Source organism: Harpegnathos saltator, unplaced genomic scaffold (genome assembly GCF_003227715.2).
Source record: "Harpegnathos saltator strain DR-91 unplaced genomic scaffold, Hsal_v8.6 scaffold47, whole genome shotgun sequence".
Classification (NCBI taxonomy): domain Eukaryota; kingdom Metazoa; phylum Arthropoda; class Insecta; order Hymenoptera; family Formicidae; genus Harpegnathos; species Harpegnathos saltator.
In genome coordinates this window covers 1147138-1167645 of record NW_020230283.1, presented here as the reverse complement: position 1 = coordinate 1167645, position 20508 = coordinate 1147138, and the positions used below count along the sequence as shown (strand labels likewise).

Sequence of the window (20508 nt, the reverse complement as noted above, 5' to 3'; positions counted from 1 at the left end):
ACGACCGCAAACATATTTGCGCCACCATAGCCGTAGCACAAAAATCGAATAAGATTCAATGGAAGTGTGTGTTATCTACAAAATATCTTAATTACTCGCTAATTACAGCACAAAACATGCAAATATAAAAATTTGCATTATATTATCGTTTAGTATTTATATATATTCGTCATCCGATATATCGTTCCACATCGCACCATTAGGGTTCGCCGACATACTTCTTGGTATATATATTATTATGCAGCTGACCATTGTGTATCTCTTGAAAGTCCATCTTTACTGCGTATGTATGCGTGTGTATTCGTATTTGTATATATACGCTGCGTGTATATGTGTGTATGTGTATACATTTGTATGATGGGACTATATGTGTTTGCCTGTTACTGGATTCTCTATATGGAGAGAGTTTTCTCATGCGCGTGGTATGTGTGTATGTACGTGTGTGCGTGTATATACGTGGTGTGTGTGTATATGCGCGCGCACGAGCGCGCATGTATGCGTGTGTGTACGCGTGTCTACATGTGTATCTTTTTTTTCTTTCATTAACTATGAAATATCTTACACTATCGATATTATTCATTTCACGAAGGGAAGGTATACCGATGGGCGGAGATTGCATCGAGTATACCTACACGCTCTAACACCGATAATTAAACTTTCTTATTTCTTGTTTAATCGATATAAAACTACAATTGCGCTGCCATGGCCTTTCAGCACTTTTGTTCCTTCACTCGTGCGCTGCTTCGTCGCGCGTGTCTCTTGCCTGTCTTTTCTTTCTTCTCTCTCTCCCTCTCTCTCTCTCTCCCTCCCTCCTCCCTTCTATCCTCTCTTAACTCTCTGTCAAATATCATTCTCTTCTCATTATCTCACACACACACATACACTTTCTCTCCCCCCCCTCTCTCTCTCCTCTTTCCTTGTCACTATCTTCCGCTCTCCCTCTTCGCCTTTTACACACTAGCAGTCAGTACACAGCGTATATTACCATCACAACGACGACGTAGTCATCATCGTCATTGTCGTCGCATGCGTCTTACTTATATCGTCGTCGTCTAAGCCGGCACCGTTAAACATCCGCGTAGTGCGTCATCTTCATTGTGTCCCGACCGACAAAAGAGTTACGTGCCCCTCGAACACTGAAACAATACACGCGCGACTATCGCGGCGACCTGCTGATCCAGAATCTGGCTCATCACTAGGGCGAGCAGACGGGACTCGTGTTGTAAGAGCAGAGTTCGGTTGTCCGGATGCCTGGCCAGATTGAGCAGCGTACCGGCGGCGCGCCGCAGCATGTCCAGGCTGGTGCCCATCGATTCTGGATTGTCGCGCAGCGCCGCTAGGCCATGTTGATTCGCCACCCCGAGGGCGCTCGACTCGGCCTGCTCGATGAACGCGACGAGCAACGCAACGCACGGCGTCTGCAGGGCGATGGTGCGCGCGACGCCGCTGTCCGCAGCCGACAGGAAGTGCAGCAGATTTACACCGAACTCGCGCAGCACCTGCTCCTCGCTGCGACACAACAGCCTGGTCAACACGGAGCATAGTCTCTGTAGTCGGGAGTATGGCGGAGTCGCTACCACCAGATCAACGTTGCACTCGGTCACGCATAATTTGCACAGCGCCTCCAGCGCAAGTCTCTGCGGCGACAACGAGGAGTTGGGGCCGACCGTGGGGAAGGGATCCTGGCCGTGTGCTGCTGGACAGACGGCCCAATGGAGCAGACCGTCGAGGACAGGTCGCGAGATCTCCTCCGGGTGCTGGCTGAGGTCCATATGGCCGGATATGTTGGCGGCCATTACTAGAACGTTCTCTCTCACGTGGTGTAGGAAGTCCCACCACCATTCTCCCTCGCCCTGCAGACTGCTGCACGAGTCCGCAAAGTCGGCGTCTTCTTCACGATCGTAGTTGCGAGTCTTCTGCGCCCTGACCGGGTGTTCGTGATGCAGCAGTAACAACTTACCGAGCAGACTAAGAAATGTAACATTCTTGGCGAACTCGGCCTCGTTACCGGGGATAAAGGTGAGATTCCTCAGGATCGTTGACAGGCACACGCAACGGCGGGCCAGACTGTCCTGCGTCTCCGTTACCAGGTAAAGGCTCGCCTCGTCCCTGGAATAACTCTCATCCTCGTAGTCGCTTATCCGCCGTCGTTTCAGAGTACCGGCTGGATCTCTTATCTTTAATCTTGGTCCCTCCTTGTCGTCCCTCATCGACATCTCGTGTTCTTCGGTCGGGTCCGTTTTCACCTCGATCTTGTCCATGTCGACGTTGCTCGTCGTTACCGCCGCCGCCGCTGCTGTCGAGTCGTTCAGTCCGTTCTGTGTCGGCAGCGAGTCCTCGTCGTTCTTCGAAGAATCGCCGCTGCCGAAATGCTCGCCCATGTTATTGTTCGCCTTCGTCTCGCTGTCGCATTCCTTCTTGAAGCCGTCATTTTTCTTCTCGAACAGTTCCCTCGTGAGATCGTTCATCTCCACGGGCTCCTTCTTGATCCTTGACAGTACGTCGCTCAAGGTCTTTGTCTTCTTCTTCTTGTCCAATTGCTTGCGCTCGCCGATGTCCTTGCTAGGCTTGTCGCCGAGCTCGCCGGACTTGTGTGTGAAATCTACCGTTTCGAGGACGCCGACGTCCACTTTGGCTTCGTCCTTTGAATCCGTGCTCTCGACTTCCTTCTGCAGCAACGGCGGCTTCTCGTCTCTCAGAAGACGGGCGAAAGGCACCGTGCCGACTTCAGACTGGAAACACGTCACGATGTATTTGGTCGCATTCGCATCAACCTGCCAGGGTTCTGTCTCCGACTCGCATTCCTGATGATCCCAAGGCCTCCTGCTATCCAAAACAAACAGGTCGTCATCCCTGGGCACGATCTTCACCGGGCGACCTCTCCTCGACAGAAACGTGTAGTTCGATGTCGACAACAGTTTCGTCCTGTCTTCAGGATCGATCGGACGTGTCACTGCGCCGAGATCCACTTCTGGACCATCCGTGGCTTGATTCCAATAGCGATCCTCATCACTCACAGACGTTTCGAACATGTCAGTGAGGGCACGCGAGAAATGTTCCAGCAGAACGTCCAATAATCCAGGCAAGTGCGCTAATCCGAAGTAACTTACCTATAAACGAAAGATTCATAAAGTAAATCTCACCATCCGCAATCCAAGTATATCTTTAAAGCACAATGATAGCCCGACAGATTTTTAGTACAGCATTTTTAATCATAGAACCTGTCAAATATACTTACAGAAGAATCGTCAAATAACAAAATGTTTAATACGTCAAGGGCCCAGCAACTTTCAGCGAGAAGACCCGATCGCAAAGACATCATGAGACGCCAAGCTTCGATTGGTGTCACATCGGCGCGCGTCAGTTTTCGTCGCTTGTACAAAAGAGGCGTAATTGCTTCTACGCTGTCAGGAGGGAATGTCACTTCTCTCTTTGACGGTGGTTGCTGGCTGATCATGGGATTCACACCGAGTTGATTCTGCGCAAAATATCAGCGAGATATTTAATCAATTGACTTTACGACATGGAAATGTTGTCATCAAGCGGGTGGACAGCGTGATTATCATTGCGAGAAATACTAGAAATTGACAGAACGCGAGATGTAATTGTATAGAGATGCGGATTCTTTTGTAAGAGAGAAATCTCATCAAATTCTTGGCATTGCAGGGTCTTCGGGGAGATCGGTGGGACTCGATGCAAAGTTAACGTGGAATCACAGTTATTAGCGGAAAGAAAAAGAGAATAAAACCGTACCTGATGATTTCCGGGTGTTGGATACAAAGGGGACGGTTGATTCGTGTAGCGATGATCCCACGGCGGTGGTGCGTGCGCTATAGTGTTCAGAGACGGTTGAGACGAAGACCTGTTCGATTGTTGGCTGGCCCATTGTTGACTACTGGGCATACCGCCCACTGCCGAAGCGGATGGTGCAGCAGTGCCGACTTGAGAAGCCTGTTGCTGTTGCTGCTGCTGCTGCTGCTGCTGTTGTTGTTGTTGTTGTTGTTGTTGTTGTTGTTGCGGCGATGGCGATTGCGTTTGCTGGCTCGGGTATTGAACCCTATTGTTTCCACTATTACTATTGTACTGATTGGTAGTATTTGGCCATCCTACGGAGCAAAGTCAATTTTTTAAGATTAATAACGATTATCCAGACAATCTCATGCGATATTACTGATCGTCTGATACTGATACTGATGAAGCCTCTAACTGTGGTGGTAGCTATTGTGGTGTAACACGCAATTCTTTCTAACATCATTCACAGATTGTCCTAGAATACTCACCTGGATACGCTGGTCGTTGTTGATTATACTGAGGATACTGTTGGTCTTTGGCAAAGTCTGGGTGACGTCTAGGTTGGCTGGGACCTGGAGGCGGCGGTGGCATATTCTTGTTAGCCGATCCGCTTCCGGTATATATTTGAGTTCCACCGGGCGCTCCGTACCCACTCTGCGATACACAGCAGACATTTTTAATAAAACCAAAACTACATACTCGATGCTTCTTAGAGAAAGAAAGAAATAACTCTTCCGGTAAAGTTTTCTACAACGCAAGTAACTAAGCATACTTTAATTATTGTTGCATGATACAACATAAGTGTGAATGATTAATGTAACAATTACCTGTTCTTGTCGATAATAATCTTGTGGACAGGAATATGACGATGCAGCTGACGGCGGCTGCGAGGGCGAGGAAGGCTGGCTGGTTGCCGTTTGTTGCTGTACGGTGGCCGGGTGAGCTTGTGGCCCCGACGGGTAGCTGTTGCTCCGCGCGGTGGGTGGTGTTCCCGTGGGATAGTTAGCGGGTTGCTGGCCACTCGTGTACCTGTTATACATATCCTGTCCGGTAGCGTTGTTCGGCGGTATGTTACCACTAGGATATCCCCTTTGCGCAGGACAGAACAACGCGTGAGTAATTCGTATACGAATACGAAACGCAAAATACCAAGTATCTCCGTAAAAGAGGCATCCCTTTACCTGTCGACGTCTGGCACATATGGAGGATAATGCGACCTTGGTGAGTACGGTTGATTGAACTCTCCCTGTTGAGACAGCGCGTTTGCCTGCGGTCGAATGTACTGATCTTGCGGGTAGTTCTGGTAAGAACCCGTGTTCTGGTAACTGCCTTGTTGTATCCCTTAAAAACACATACACATAAAATTACGCGTTTTTCATAGGAGATTCTCAACGATCTTGCTCGTCGTCGCTAGAATGAGAGTGTCAATGAACATCACGACGTGAGTGGCATCGACGTGAACGTGAAAGCGGTAGTGCAAGCGTGATCAGATAAGTCGGATCATAATTGATAGATTGATTTGAAGGTATGTCAACCGTGTCAACGTACCCTGATGAGCCGATGGTGCGCTACTCTGACTGGGTGGCCTAGGTGGAGGCGGTGTATACTCTGACGATGGACCACCTGATGTACCACTCGCGTAACTGCTCTGATAACTTCCGTAACCATCCATAGAAGTATTGCTCGAGCCAGCGGCCGGAAAGGAATCTTGAGAATTGGAAGAACCTGCAAGAAGAAGTCTCGTTTCTCTGGTTTCTCTGAATGCCTCGGTAGAGGTTGATTGTGCAAGTCGGAAACGACGTTCCGAGAATATTTTGGAGTTCCGCATGCATGTAAACTATGAAGTTATAAATAAGATTATAAATAAGATTTTTAGATGCAATTTGGTCTTTACCCGGTGATGGTACGGAAGCAGTCCCCTTGGATCCCTTCTTCTTCGAGCCCGCCTCAACTTGATTGATAATAGGCTGCGGATCCACGCCGCCACGATCGAAGTGACACTCGAACGCCAACAAATGCTTCGTATAATGCTTACGTAGCGTGTAAGCGGCGCTGCTGCTCGCACCGATGCCCAACAGACCAGCGATATCCTTCCAGGTTTTATTTTTTGTCACCTAAAGGAGGAAAACCCACGTTCTTCACTACGCTCGCGCCAAGTGGCGACTTCATGTCGAACTTCACACAGATAAAAATAAATCTGCATGTCCAAAAGAAAAGAAAACGCAGAACGTAAGACGAAAGGCATCGGCCGGCTTTGACGCGAGATATCACCCTTGAAAATGATATCGGCATGGAATGGCAAGATTTCTAGATGCATGCAAGTACGGAAAAAAAAAATAAACAAATGAACATACGATACGAGTGAAATATACAGAGAGCAATCGGAACGAATTACCGTTATTACATTTCGACATTAAAAGTTTATCTTCGTTGTGACTATTAGAATAATTCCATATAGCACCAAGGTTTGTAGATCAGGATGTTTCCATACTCGTTGAACGACTACTTTAAGAAAATATATGTTAAGCCCTTTTCTTTCTTTTTCATGTTTTACACAGTATACGAGAAAGGGAATATACTAATGTATAGGATAAAAGTAGTACGATGTATATGTAACTATATACGTATCATGCACACAATTCAGCATAGAAAAATTCAGCAAGTAAAATAAAGCGTGTTTTGAAGTGTGTCGGACAAATTGTCGATCGAGGCAATTTTATCGTACTCGAGACGTAGATCAGAAATATTTGCGAAAATTCATGTCGTCGAGTACACAGTACATGTCAATAGAGTGATCGACAAAAGGCACCTCAAAAATGTGTGTAAAGGCGTATAAAGAATGCAAAAACACATACAACAATATTGAAACAATAGAACTACGTAAGACACCGAGGGCTAGATGGAACTACACTGCACCTTGCATACCTCCATGAAGCCCCCCCTCTCCTTCACGTAGAGATATAGCCGAAATAGATCGAGGGGGTTCTTGGAGATGGTAGGACAGCTGGTGATCGGTGTTCTTCGTTCGTCCATGAAAGTGACCAGTTTGTCCAACCAAGTTCGTCGTTCCATCGAATCGTCCATTTCGTATAACTTTGCCAGGCTATCTGGCTTCTGAAAATCGCACAATTATACGCTTTTTAGTACACCGTAACATCGCACGTGCAACTTGATGAACACATAGAGATTCGATAAAAATGTTTCGTATATATTATCGATCTAAACATACTAGAACATGGAACGATACCGTTGCGAAGCTGCAAACGTGATCGCGATCATGTAGCTATATCTAACATGCATAGACACATTTTTTCGATACTTATAGTGTATATTTTTTCCCATTTATTCAATGTTTTAATTGGCACCAGCCCCTAAAATGTGTCCTTCGTTACCATTAGTGAGATGTATATTTACACCACAGGATAATCCGTAGATCGCAACATGAAGTGTGTCATTATTCTTAGAGAATACAATTCCTTCCCCTTCAAAGCGCGAGGTTCAAAGAGAGATTTTCATTTAACAGGTATAATATTAACTAGAAGGTAATGGGATAGCGCGATGCATAGCACGCAGTCTAATAATCCGATGCATGCTGACGAGAAGTAAATAAATGATCTGCTGTTATGCAAATATAATGGAGAAAATTAGTATTCAAATAAAATAGAAATTAAATCTCATAAGATCAGGTGCGTGAAAAATTAAAATAATAATATCTATATACGTTGTGTCTGGATAAATTGCGTTTACGTCATGTACGCGCATTGTCACTGCCGTCGTATTACCAATGTTCTGTATTATTTTCGTGTCAAGTTATGTTGCTTATTGCACTGCACATTGTATCATATTTCTCTCACGTCTTGCAAAAGTTAAATTATGCCGAAGTCATCTTATACTGTCTAATCTAGAATATTATTTTAATGTTTAATAATCTAGAATATTATTAAACAACATCAACGAATGACACGTATTTTAAAACCGTACTAATTAGAAAAGGATCGTATAAAAAAGAATATGTCGAAAGTGACGTAATTTTAAATATACGTAATTTTCGTGATGCGACATTATGAGCTATTAGATTAATATGATTGTGCGTATGTGCCAAGCATAAAAAGGTTAGTACGGGGTAAAAGCCTAAAGCGTGAAGTGCGAAGGGGGGTTGGTTAGCATTTTGACGATATAGCAAATACTTGTAGTGAAAAAACAATAACCTTAGATCTGTACGGGTCTTGAGGCACATGACTGTTAAACACCTGTAAAATATTAAAATATTGAAGATTCAAATTGTATTTTTATCGGATGTAGTTTTCTCAGTTAACTGTTACTTTACTACATCAGAACGTGTCATATCGTGTGAGACTGCTGCCACACGCGCGCAAATTTATGTGTGTCGTGTATGTGTAGCCTTACTGATAGTGTGTAGTAATCTAGAGGTTGAGGTTGAGCTACGTACAGGACTAGCAGGAGTACGTGGCCAACCAGGACTGTTCATGTCAGAATATTCCTCGTGAATCGAGTTAATGCTAGCAGCACCAGGAGACGGAACTGTACTCTGCGGTGTCGCGGGATGGCTGTGATAACCTCCCATCATCTCCTTCCGCACTTTTGGCGTAAATGCTGGATCTTCACCAGAAGCTGTTTGGATACATACATTCGATTATAACAACCATGTTCGTGATTCTCGGAATGACGTTCAGATCTTTATCGCACTGATCTTAACACATTCACGGCCGCTAGACGAATTAGACATGTCTGCGTCAGTCATGACGCACACATATGTCACAATATGTTATTATACATGTTATATACGTTCACTACCACAGTTCGTTTAGAAGACCTAAACTTTGTACGTTTTGTATATAATTATGTAAAACAAACTTGGTTTGTCTATGCGGATGTAAAAAGAAAATTATCAGTCACATACGTGTGGTCTTTCGTGGAAAATCAGTGCATAAAACCACACACGTGTAACTTTGGTAGCGAATATGTTGGAATACATGAATACAAGTACTAACCGGCTGATGCATTAGACAACGTTGACTGTTGTGAGCCTTCATCCAGAGACGTGCCGTCTGGACCTGTCGTTATTACAGATGTGACAGTACCGCTTGAAGTAGATATGACATTTATAGCTGACGTACCTACGCACACGAAACAATTTCGTTAATTATTTGCGTAAGATGATGATGATAATACAATAAAGAGAATGTCATGATCTGTGAGATGTCTCCGCACCTGAAGCGGTGGTAGTTATGCCACTGTCGTTGGAACTCTCAGCTGCGAGATCTGCGGAATTGTGGCTGGTTGGTGTCGGTACTGAAGCGGGATGTGAGTTTGGTGTGGTACTCGGTGGCGGCATCGGGCTACCCTCATGATTGAGGGGCGGTGTGGCTGCCGGAGTATGCAAATGCGGTACTGCTGAACTGGTTGGTGGTGGTTGGTTGCTTATGTGATTAGGAGACGGCGGTGGTGGACCCATGGAGCTCGCTGGCGGTCCCATGTTACCAATAACAGGCACTCCTGGAGCACCCGGCGGTACCATGCCGGCTGTACCGCTGGCACCGTAAACTTGCGGTGGTCCCGGACTGGGTGGCATCCCTGGCGGCACGCTATTGAATCCCATTTTATGCTGAAAGGTAGCAGAGATACGTTAGCATCCGTTAACCTGGTAGAAATCTGATATGAATATTATTGTGTTCCTAATTAAGGTTAATAATTACCGTGTACGGTGGATATTGTACCAAATTATTAGGTCTGTTGGGAGGCTGGTACTGATTGTTAGGTGGTGGTTGCGAGTTCGCTGGTGTCGGGTATCCTTGCGAAAACTGCATATGAGGACGTGGCGGTGGATACGTGGATTGCGCATGATAACTTCCAGGTTGACCACCAGCGGTCCCACCAGTCGCATATCCCATTCCACCACCCATTGGGCTGATTCCACCGAGGGTCGTCGAGCCAGGTCCTGGTTGCACCACACCAGGACCGCTGCTGTTCATTTTGTAGCTGTGCATATGTGGTGAAGGGCCCAATGGCTGCTGGTAGGCTCCTGAAACCGACGAACGTTTTATTATCGTCTTCAGCGTGACGATCTATCTACAACACTTAATCAGGGCTGAGTTTTGCAAGAATAAACAATGAGAGCAGCAGGAATAAAAATATATACCTTGAGTGGTCATAGGAGAGTGACTCATGCGTGCTGGTCCACTACTATCCGACTGGCTACTCGACGGACGAGGAGGCATCTGAACGTTTTGTTGGCCTGCACACATGGAAACAAATATTTAGGTATATGCTCAAATAAGTACCAATGCATCGAGAAAAAGAGAAAAGTGACAGAGACAGAGTCTTACACAACACACAAATTATAACATTTAAATTTCACTGTTACAAACGCCATTAATTTACATAGATACATTAAATATAATATGCAGAATATCCCAGATGTACCATTCTAATCATTCTAATAAATAAATTCCAAATTCATCAAGGAACATGTCACTGAAACAATATCTCTCTAACTCTGGGATATCCTGCATAACTCAATCTGCAATTATAAGTCTGATTACTAAATACAAATGCGAGTGAAAAAGAGACAGACGTAAAAAAGACCGACCAACAGCAGGGGACATCGAGCGAGAACCTGTGGATCCTGTAGGTGACGGGGTAGGTCTCATCCCCTGAGAATTTGGTGTCCCTGGGCAAGCTGGTCCATTCGAACTGTCGTTACTATTCTGTCCTGATAACTCCTACAACACAAGCAAAATCACAGAATGACACTTTGCACTAGGAAAATCTACCGGTTGCAAATCAGGAAGAAACAATGTTCAAAGTTTCAGCAGATTTCAATGCACGGACAAAATACTCGGCTAGACTCTAAATTCAAAAATTATTATATTAAAATTGTACTGCTGTGAATTTTTCAAAGACAGTAACAAACTCGTATAATGAATGAAGATATAAATTTTGATATATTACACAGCGACATATGTGCTCACATTTTACACAACCATAACTCTCACACGAGTACTGTGAATTCATACATCACTTTATTAATCTACGATCATCAGTCACAGTATTTTGAAGTAGGTCAGTTCCCAGATAGACGTTCGCTCAAAAAGCGCCACAGAAAGAACTCAGATCCTCGTCATCGTGACACGACGACACGGATCAAAACACGAAAGACACTCGACACACACGATTCACACGGTCGCAAATCCGCATCGTCCACAGTCCGACGATAATCCACGAGAGTCACTCGAGTCCTCCGATCGCGCACCAGCAGCGTTTTATCGCACGCGCGGAGGCTTCTCACGAGGAACGCGAGTCCACTTCGTGCTCATTGTTACACTGGCTGTAGAGCAAGCAGAGCTATCGTACGGCCGATTGTTAGCGCGATGCGCGCCGCCTTCGTGGCCACTACGACGACGGACGGGTGTGCTCGGCGTTCGGTAGAGCGAAGATTCGCAATCGCGCGCGTGTTTCTTGCCTCAAAAATCAATCGACGCCGATACGACGACGGTCGTCCGAAGTGATGCAAGCCCACCAGCAGCAGTAACAACAGTAACAACAGTAACAGCAGCAACAGCAGCAACAACAGCAGCAGCAACGGTGTCGCCCATATTATTAGAGTCGCGCGCGCGACGGTTAATATCACCAAGTTCCTCTATAATGTCACACTATCCCGTACTGCTCGTGTGAGCGGGAGAAGGCGAAACGTTGCGTTGTCGTCGTCGTCATCGTCGTGGTCGCCGTCGCCGTCGCCGTCGTCACGATGACGGCACGCGGCGTCGTTCCACTCGGCCAGTCAGTTCGTGAAACACACAACACCGTGTACCCCCGGTCGAAATCGTGTATGCATGTGCTCGCGTGTGTATACGCACTTCATACGGATCGTCCGTCACAACGATGCATCGCGCAACGAGCGGCTGCTCTCCGCCTGTGTGCCTATGTATGAATACGCATCTGTGTAAAGCGCGTTGTGTACTGCGCCTGTGTGTGTGTATGTGCGCATGCATGCACGCATGAGAGTGTGTTTCAGGAAGAGGGGAGTAGAGGGAGGAAGAAAGAGAGCGGAACAGAGACGAGGATAGGAGTTAGAAAATCGAGAGACAGAGAGAGACAGAAAGGGACAGAGAGAGAGAAAGAGAGAGAGAGAGAGAGAAAGACCGCAGGTAGCCAAAGTAGGGGTAGAGAACGAGAGAACAGAAGGGAGAAAGAGAGAGTAAGAGAGGGGGTTAGACGAGAGGGAGCGAGAACGAAACAGAGAAGGAGGAGAGGAAAGGGACGGAAAGAGAGCGAGTGAGGCCGAGAGGAACGAAAGAAAATTCAGGCACATCATTACACCTACCAGGCCGCGTATAGTTGGTCCGTGCGGATGGCGATTAAACACTTCCTCGGGCGTACGAGCGATCGTACGGTACATAGGCAACGCGGCACAAGGACTCTCGGCATGACGCGAGAGATCGAAGGAGAGGCGTTACCCGGCTCTCCACGGCTAAAGCACGACGAGCAGCAGCAGCGACGAGAGACAGAGAGAGAGAGAGATAGAGCGAGCGAGAGAGAGGAGAGATATAGATAGAGCGAGGAAGAGAGAGAGAGAGAGAGAGAGATATATATAAGAGAGACAAAGACGGAGAGAAACAGAGAGAGAGAGAGAGAGAGAGAAAGAGAGACGGAAACGTAATTGCTCTGTAGTTGCGCTTTCACATGTTTGTCCAATTACACGACTAGTAACTGCCCAGAGAGAGAGAGAGAGAGAGAGAGAAAAACAGAGAAAAAAGAAACAGGAGGAAGGACGACGAAAAGAGCTCCGATTATCCTCGGGAGTCTTTCATCGCGAACGACAGGAAGTTAATCGGGCCAGTGCCGCTGGCGTACCGGTCAAACGCGAGCATTAGAGATTCCTGTTCCTGTTCCGTCGTATCCTGTGCGTGTTCGCTCGGTCATGGTGGGTCGTGATCGGGCGCTTTACTCCGCCGCCGCCGCCGCCGTCGCTTCGCCGTTGTGTGCGTGCCTTCTCGCTATCCTCGAGCGTCGCATGTTGTGTCGATAAGTTCTGCCAAAAGAGCTCCGCGTGTCACGGCAAGCGACGAGGCCTATCGCGACTTCGAGGGGGGACACGTAGGATTACGCAGTAATATCGCGCGCGCTCGTCGCCGACGTCGTCGTTCCCCGTGTGCTTGTGCGTGCGTCGCTGATGATCGCCTGTCTATCTGACTCTCTCTCTCTCTCTCTTTCTTTTTCTCTCTGCGTGCGTACGTACGTGAATGCGTGCGTGCGTGCGTGCGTGCGTGCGTGCATGCGTGCGTGCGTGCTGCGTGCCTACGTACGTGCGTACGGGCGGCGAGCTGCGTGCGTGCGCGCGCGCGTGCACACGCGTTAAGCAGGTTATATATTATCCGTGGTCGGAGTCGCGCGATGAAGAGAGAAGTAATGTGTAACCTGCGCGCGTACGTGGACGTACCGCGTCGCGCTCGGCGAAACGTGATTCTTTTATCGGGGCCGTTCGTCGTGAGAGACTTCGCTTTACGGATTTCGCGTCTAGTTGGCTGCCTGGCTGGCGCTCCTCGTCGTTTGTTGGAGGGCGTTCTTTCGTGGCGCGGCAAGCGCTCGGCGCCGCTCGGCCGTTTCCGCCGAGCCTCGCGAGACCGTATGCCAGCGGTAATATCCCCGAGAGCACCGAGGAGAATCGTCCTGAAAAAGCTTTCTCTGTCTCGGGGACCACGTCGACGAGGCCAACCGCGCGCGCGAGAGCTATGTCGTGCTCGGACTTTGTCGCTCGTTCCTTGGGCTATCCGTTTTCATTCATTTATTTATTTGCCCGCTCGTTCGTTCGTTCGGCTCGCCTCGCTCGCTCGCTCGCTCGTACCTTCGCCACGTATCTCTCGGCGGGAAGAAGTTGGGGATTTCCTTCCGGGTTTCGCGATCCCGTCGCGCTTCCGCCGCGAAACGTGCTTGAAATCGCGTCGATGATCGTCAAGTTGTCGGCGGCCGCGGTCCTTCGCTTCTCGAGTCTATCGCGACCCATCGAATGCACGGCACCTAGATCGCCCTGTGCATAGCTCATGCACACGCTCTCTCTCACACACGCGCGCGGCGTCCGTGGCGCGGCAAGCGGTCGGCGAGCGTCGTGTGACTTCGGCACTTTTCGATCGGCGAATTCGCGTGTCCCAGTAAAGCCTGGTCGTCGAGACTCGTGTCTATACGGTCTCGGTGTGTGTTCTATGCGAAATAAACGATTCTTCCTTCCTTTCTTTCTCGCTCTTTCTCTCCCAGCGATGTTCTCTCTGTTGATCTCTCGTGTTCAAATAATTAATCACGAGAGAGAGAGAGAGAGAGAAAAATATGATGCGTGTCACTGAAATCGGAACACCGGCTGCGATTTACGTTGAAAATGAAGCAATTTCGTCCTCTAATAATATCAGTTTCTATAAATAATGAATTTTACCGCGAGGGTCCTCTCTCGGTTCTCATATTTATCCGCATTCGCACGAACGCGATCGTCTGATTCTTTCCCCGGATTAAAATTGCACGCTATTTCCATGTGACGGATAATAGCTCGGAATCGGACGTTTGACGCTGAAGCTGTGACGCAAATAATATCCATTATCTTCGTTTATCGATAAGCGGAAAGCGAAGGTTCTCTCGTTTCGCTTTCGGCGCGCGATCGCCGAAGCACCACCGGCTCTCTCGCTCGGCCACTTTGTAATCCGACTTTTGAGCTTTTCATTCCTGAGTCATTTATACGCATTCAAGCGCGAATGTCGACGTCCACGCTGATGGTGGCCCCCGTCTAGATAATCGCGCTCGCCCCGAGTCATCGATCCGGCTCGATCGCGTGAATCGAGAGCATCATTGTTGTTTTGATACATACACGACCTAACCATTGTCACGGAGGAATTCAGAGTACCGTAGTATTCGTGTGTTATCGGACGACCGATGTTAATCCGTTCGATACGCATGTTGAACTTCACGAGATACACCGTGAGTGCGCGCGGCGAGAGAGAGAGAGAAAGAGAGAGAGAGAGAGAGAGAGAGAGAGAGAGAGAGAGAGAGAGAGAGAGAGAGAGAGGAGGAGGAGGAGGAGGAGGAGGAGGTCCGATCGGTATCTCTGTTGAGCCGGTCAAACACGACGGAGAGATGCGCGTGAATGAAAACGTAAATAATGCAAGAGAGAAAGAGAGCGAAAGAGAGAGAGAGAGGGAACGTGTGTACGGAGAGCGTATGTACGCGCGATAAATATATGCGCGCATGTGTGCCGGTGTGTTCCCGCGAGCGAAAGAGATCGCTCCTTACGTAACATTATATTTATCTGTCGGTCGGCGTAATGTTATTATCCCACCGACTGCGATTCGCGACAACAACTGAATCCGAGGTTCATTCAACTTCGGAGGATTTGTCGAGTGTGAGCGAGCGACAGCGAAAACGAGAACGAGAGAGAGAGAGAGAGAGAGAGAGAGAGAAAATTATAGCGGTCGATGATCGACACTGAGGTAATTTCGTCGAGCGTTCAGCACTCGAGAGAGAGAGAGAGAGAGAGAGAGAGAGAGAGAGAGAGAGAGAGAGAGAGTGAGTGCAGACACGCGACAATAATCTTTATATCGTCGTCGTAATGTATTCCTTACGCGCGCTCGTTATTACGGCAATCTCTCGATACTCTCGCTATCGTCGTCGCTCTCGTCCACGGTGAGATCACCTGTAGCAGACTAAATACCATGTGTTCCCATCAAACGTGTTTACATTGGATCGTCTGCTACTCGTTTACGATTAGCTCTCTCTCTCTCTCTCTCTCTCTCTCTCTCTCTCTCTCTCTCTCTCTCTCTCTCTCTCTCTCTCCCCCTCTCTCTCCCCCTCTCTCCGCGTCAAGTGGCTATATCGTCGCGAATTGCGTCTGTTCGAATTCTACCGGCGATGTATCGACGTTTATTGACCGTATATACCGTGGCCCATGTACCGGCGCGTTAAGGTCCCTTTAAGCGTTTACCAGCGCTCACGCAGTCGAGAATATCTCGTAGAGTTCACTCGCGGCAAACTCTCAGCTCGATCCGGCCTCTCTCGATAGAGTTCTCAATATTTCCGCAAACACAGAACAGAGTCAGCTCGCTCTTTCTACACTCGCAGAGCGAGTGTAGAAAGATTTCCCACTTCGGTTATTGCAAGGAAGCAAATGAACCCTCCCCTCCCCTCCTCCTCCCGGCGTCTTCCAGAAGCCTCAAAAATCCTAGACTTCTGGACGATTCTTTTCTCAAGACTCATTCTATTCCACGGAGAGAGAGAGAGAGAGAGAGAAAGAGAGAGTGTGTGACAGCACGTCACGATATCGCGCGACGTGCGCGAGCGTCCTGCATAAGAAGAAAAAATACGGACGTTCATCGCGTTCGCGGTGTATCGCGGATTGATTTCTCTCGGTCTCGCGGAATAGATCCGGCGACCTCGTTATTTCGTAACGCCGTAGATCGAGTCGCCGCCGAGCGGTAACATGGCGGGTACTCGGTCGCGCGACAGCACCGAGAGCGCATGTACTCCGCGCGCAATGATTCGTGCGGTTTAACTTGAAGATCTCGAACACTCCGCCGCCCTGTGGCCGAGCCGACTCGCTCGCTCGTCCATTCGCTCGCCCGATCCCACGATATCCTATTTCCCTTCGGGCATTGCGCATCTCGTGGCGGGATATTATCTCGAGGAGCGTATCTCGGCTGCGCGCTCCGGGAGAGTGGAGCGACCGCTCGATGCCGACGACGACGACGACGATGACGACGTAGTCGCCCGGAAACTCCCGTCCGGACGTCGCGGGTAATCCCGCAATAATCCGCCGCTGGGAGCCGCGGGCGCGTTCGCTCGGTTCGTTCCACGGAGAGTATCCCGCGCGCAAGCAAGCAGATTTCGATCGCGCGTTCCGACGACGCCTCGGAGCCGCGCCGTGGGAGCGCAAGAAGTTCGATAGCGTGTCGCAGAGTGACAGTCGCATGATCCGGCGAACCGAATATAGCCGAGCGCGAACACAAAACGTCACGTCGCGCGAGAGTGGGGAGCGCCGCCGTCGCCGTCGTCGGCGGCGACCAATCGCGCGCTCGCGTCGGCCCGCTCCGCCGTCGCGTTATCCGTGTCCCGCTCGGTTCTTTCGTTTACCTACCCATGTAAACGCGGCCGGAGTGGGGATGAAACCGGGCGCGCGCGCGCGCATCCAAGCGGTGGGGAAACAGCGGGGAAGTCGCTAATATCTGGGGCTCCGGCGGCCGCGCAACTCGCGCCCTAATCGAACTCTACGAGTCGAGCGTACTCTCCATCCCCACCGTCGTCGTTGTCCGCGCGCACTCTCCTCTCCCCTCGCTCTTCCGCCCTTACTCATCCTCCCCTTCTTCCTCCTTCTCATCCTCCTCCGCCGCCTCCTCTCTCATCCACCACTTCCCTAGTCTCCTAACTCCTTGCGCTCTTCACGAAAGACCTCCCTTTCGCTCACTCTCGCTTGCTCTTTTCGTCAGGAAAGTACTTGACCGAGTACTAAGATCATGCCGAAGACCAAACACAGTACTTCGTAAGACTCGAGGAACTCGCCGACCGGGCGGTAGAGCCCACGCGTACGACCAATGACGAGCCCGTCTCGTCGCGAGCTCACACTGAAAGCGGCGATGGCAGTGGCGGCGTCTTCGCCGACTGGACGATGCTCTTACACGCACGTGCGGTTTCAGATCAAGGCACAATTCAACCGGCGTCGATGTATCGAATGCCGTGGCTTTTGCGACAGAAGAAAAGAATGGGCTCGAAGTATACGCGAATGCTCTACGACAATGTTCCTGTCACGACTGGGATTATGCAATCGCGTGCAAAAACTTGTTTGCTACGTTCCCGATGTTTTAAGCGCTTTTTTTTTTCACGCGCATTTGCCGCAGCCATCTCGAGAGAAAGAGGAGTTCTATATGCAATGTCGTACTTCATTTCTTTTACCCTTAGCCATTGAGTAAATCTATCGCAAATGTGTAATGCAGAAACTTACCCCAGAATCAATTCCTTGAGTATTTGGTGTTGTTGCTCGCTGTTGCAGGTTGTGGAAAGCCTAAAAAGAAGGAAGAAGTTTCGTTAATAATCCAATCTCATAGCAGGGGAATACTTTAAATGTGTATATACATCTTTAAGTTACTTTTGAATTATATATACTCTTATGCTATCGCGTTTGAGTTATGAATAACATATTCGTGAAAACATTAGCAATTACCATTGGTTCTGTCGCGTGTAACATATCTTTCTTAGAATTTTTAAATATCTCGAGTGAATTAAACTTTATGAGAAATTTAATGTGTTGTTATAAATCCGTGGAAGAACGAAAATAAAAAATCCGCTCTGTGCATCATTTATACACTTAAACTATCTATTATTCCTCATGTTCTCACAATCAATTTATACATCTTATTAACATCTATTGATAATATCCGTGATGAACCCATTCCCACTCTTGAAAAAGGGGACCAATCCCTTGGATCAATTACTATTGTCTATTTCACTTGAAAAACCATTTCATGTTAATTTTACTTGGTATCTCTTTCGCAACAAGAGTGTACTTTTACACACCAAGTACGAATGTTGAAATACATTTATATTACTAAATGGATTCTCCCATGGTAACATTGAAAAATGTTTGTTTCTAAAAATGTTAACACGCTCCAGTGGTGTGTAGAAACCATCAGCAATTAGTACCTGTGTAAGTTTCCACAGATACTCACCTGAGATTGGCTAGTAGCCTGTGGCTGCGGTGATGCAGCAGGTGGTGGAGCTGGTGATTGAGACAAAGCACGTTGTGGTGACTGACCCGAGGGAGTAACTTGATTACTTGGTGGTGGTGGTGGATTTGGTGGGCCACCTTGATTCCATCCCCTTTGTTCTGTGTATAAGCTTGATGGATGACTGGTTTGCGTCGTATAAGAGTTTAGCTAAAAAGATATAAGTAAACATCTCTTAGTAACTCTCAAGTCTAATCAAGTTAGTTTCCTCTAATTGAGCAGTGCAAATTAAAGCTAAAAATTAAAATTAAGAATAGATCTGTTTACCTGATGGTGACTATAAGGTGCATGAGGTCTTGCAGGAGAGGAATATCGTTGGGTATATTGTTGATATTGCATGGGTGTCGGAGAACTCTGTCCTCCTGGCCCTGCATGTAATCTCGGTGAACCCTGATGGTTTGGAAGACACATAATAATTAGAATCACATATATATGAATCGAGTATGCAAAGTTTAAGACTCATGAAAAAGGTCAGAAGCATTGTGACTCAAAGAACAAAAAGTAAAGACTAGATTGTGACTCAATGGCATATTACATCTCATTGTTGAGCTTAACCTAAGTGCAACTTTGCACCAGCAAAAGTGAATCTTAAGTCCGTTGATTTACCGTCTGTGGAGGACGCTGGCTAGGTTGCGGATAAACAGGAGGTACAACCGATGGCCTCTGCATAGGCCATGGCTGCTGATAGGACTCTGGTGCCATTCCAGGATAGTTTCCATGAATCCGATGCACTGGGGTAGACGCTTGCAACAACTGGTTCAGCGTAGGTGTAGGACCAGTGGCCTGGGATATACTCTGTCCAGACAAAAACCTTGGTTGACCCGAGTAGCTGCCCGGGTTGGCGCTGACATACGTCAGACGAGACTCGATCTTAGAGGCGGAATAATGCTCCTCCATGTCGGCCCTGTGCGCCCGCTCACTCTCGTGCATCAAGTGTTTACCATGGTAGTCCAGCTGCTTGGCAGGAAAGTCCGCATGCTTGGTTACATACTCCGGTAGCTGCTTACCGGTTGGATAGTCAGCAAGTGACTTGCTGGCGGCGAATTCGCTGGATTTGTTGCTATACTCGTCGGCGTAGTCGCGTATCACGTTTGGCGCGAACGGATGACCGGGGTGGCCGGGATGGCCGGGCGCATCGTGACCCTCTTGCTTGCCAATGGGCTCCTGAGGCGCCTGGCCAACCTCACGCGGCGATTTTACCTCACCGGCAGCAGTGTGTCCGCCAATGTCCTCGCGGTATTGACTCATCTCGTAGCCCGTGTCCCCGCCGCGATTCACATATTTAAGCAGCTGGGCCGCGCCCCGGGACACTTTATCGTCCGGCTCCGGATCCAGCTGCTGCTTCGCACTAGCACTCGCACTATTCCCACCGACTTGCGTACGCTTCTGTGCGCATTTCACGGACTCGCTCAACTTCACATCGTTTTGTTGGCTCTCGGCTTGCGTCGCAGCCATGTTCTCCTCTCCTCACGGAGCCATCGTCGTTTTCGTAAACTGGCCAATCGCGGGACCTCGTGCGCGCCTTGCTGAGGCAGAGTACTACGTACTCGAAATCGAAATACCGATTAGTCGAACGGCTCGCGTCGCGGCTAACGCCTTCCAGCACATCCTCGATCGGCCGTGCGTGGACTAAGCGGCGCGCTAGGAAAAATCACTTCCTGGCATTTTCAAAGTAGAAGGAACCAAAAAAAACTCATGCACGAACGTCAAAAGCAGCGTCGCACGTATTACGCCATCTCGCGGCTGTGGCGCGCACTGAAGCCCGACTTTCCTCAAGCGCTGTTTACAAGACGCTCGCACGGCAGCCGTTCGCGCTTACCTCAGGTCCCGTTTTTATTTATTTCTTATCGCGCTGGAGGGAAAGAACGTGAAAGAAAGAGAAAGAGAGGGAGAGAGAGGAGAGAGAAGAGAGAGAGGAGAGAGAGGACACCGGAAGTCTGTTCTG

General features: G+C 48.5%; 1 protein-coding gene across 6 annotated transcripts; it reads right to left on the bottom strand.

Moving 5' to 3' along the window:
• Nucleotides 1-155: 155 nt before the first annotated feature.
• On the bottom strand, nt 156-20293 carry osa (trithorax group protein osa). 6 transcript variants are annotated; one of them, XM_011137560.3, is made up of 20 exons: nt 19170-20018; nt 18831-18953; nt 18507-18713; nt 17783-17842; nt 10388-10535; nt 9953-10048; nt 9510-9835; nt 9025-9418; nt 8805-8930; nt 8243-8424; nt 8001-8042; nt 6709-6906; nt 5687-5906; nt 5341-5517; nt 4974-5133; nt 4620-4881; nt 4281-4446; nt 3754-4106; nt 3239-3478; nt 156-3110 (listed from the first exon to the last, which is right to left on the bottom strand). In XM_011137560.3, the coding sequence occupies exons 1-20, from the start codon at nt 20016-20018 to the stop codon at nt 1119-1121; spliced, it is 6321 nt and encodes a 2106-aa protein (XP_011135862.1). In that variant the 3' UTR covers nt 156-1118. The 6 variants fall into 6 exon arrangements, with proteins under 6 accessions (XP_011135862.1, XP_011135863.1, XP_011135864.1 ...); XM_011137561.3 differs by having other exon boundaries at nt 1119-3110; nt 6718-6906; nt 19170-20293; XM_011137562.2 differs by having other exon boundaries at nt 1119-3110; nt 10403-10535.
• Between the last annotated feature and the right edge of the window lie 215 nt (nt 20294-20508).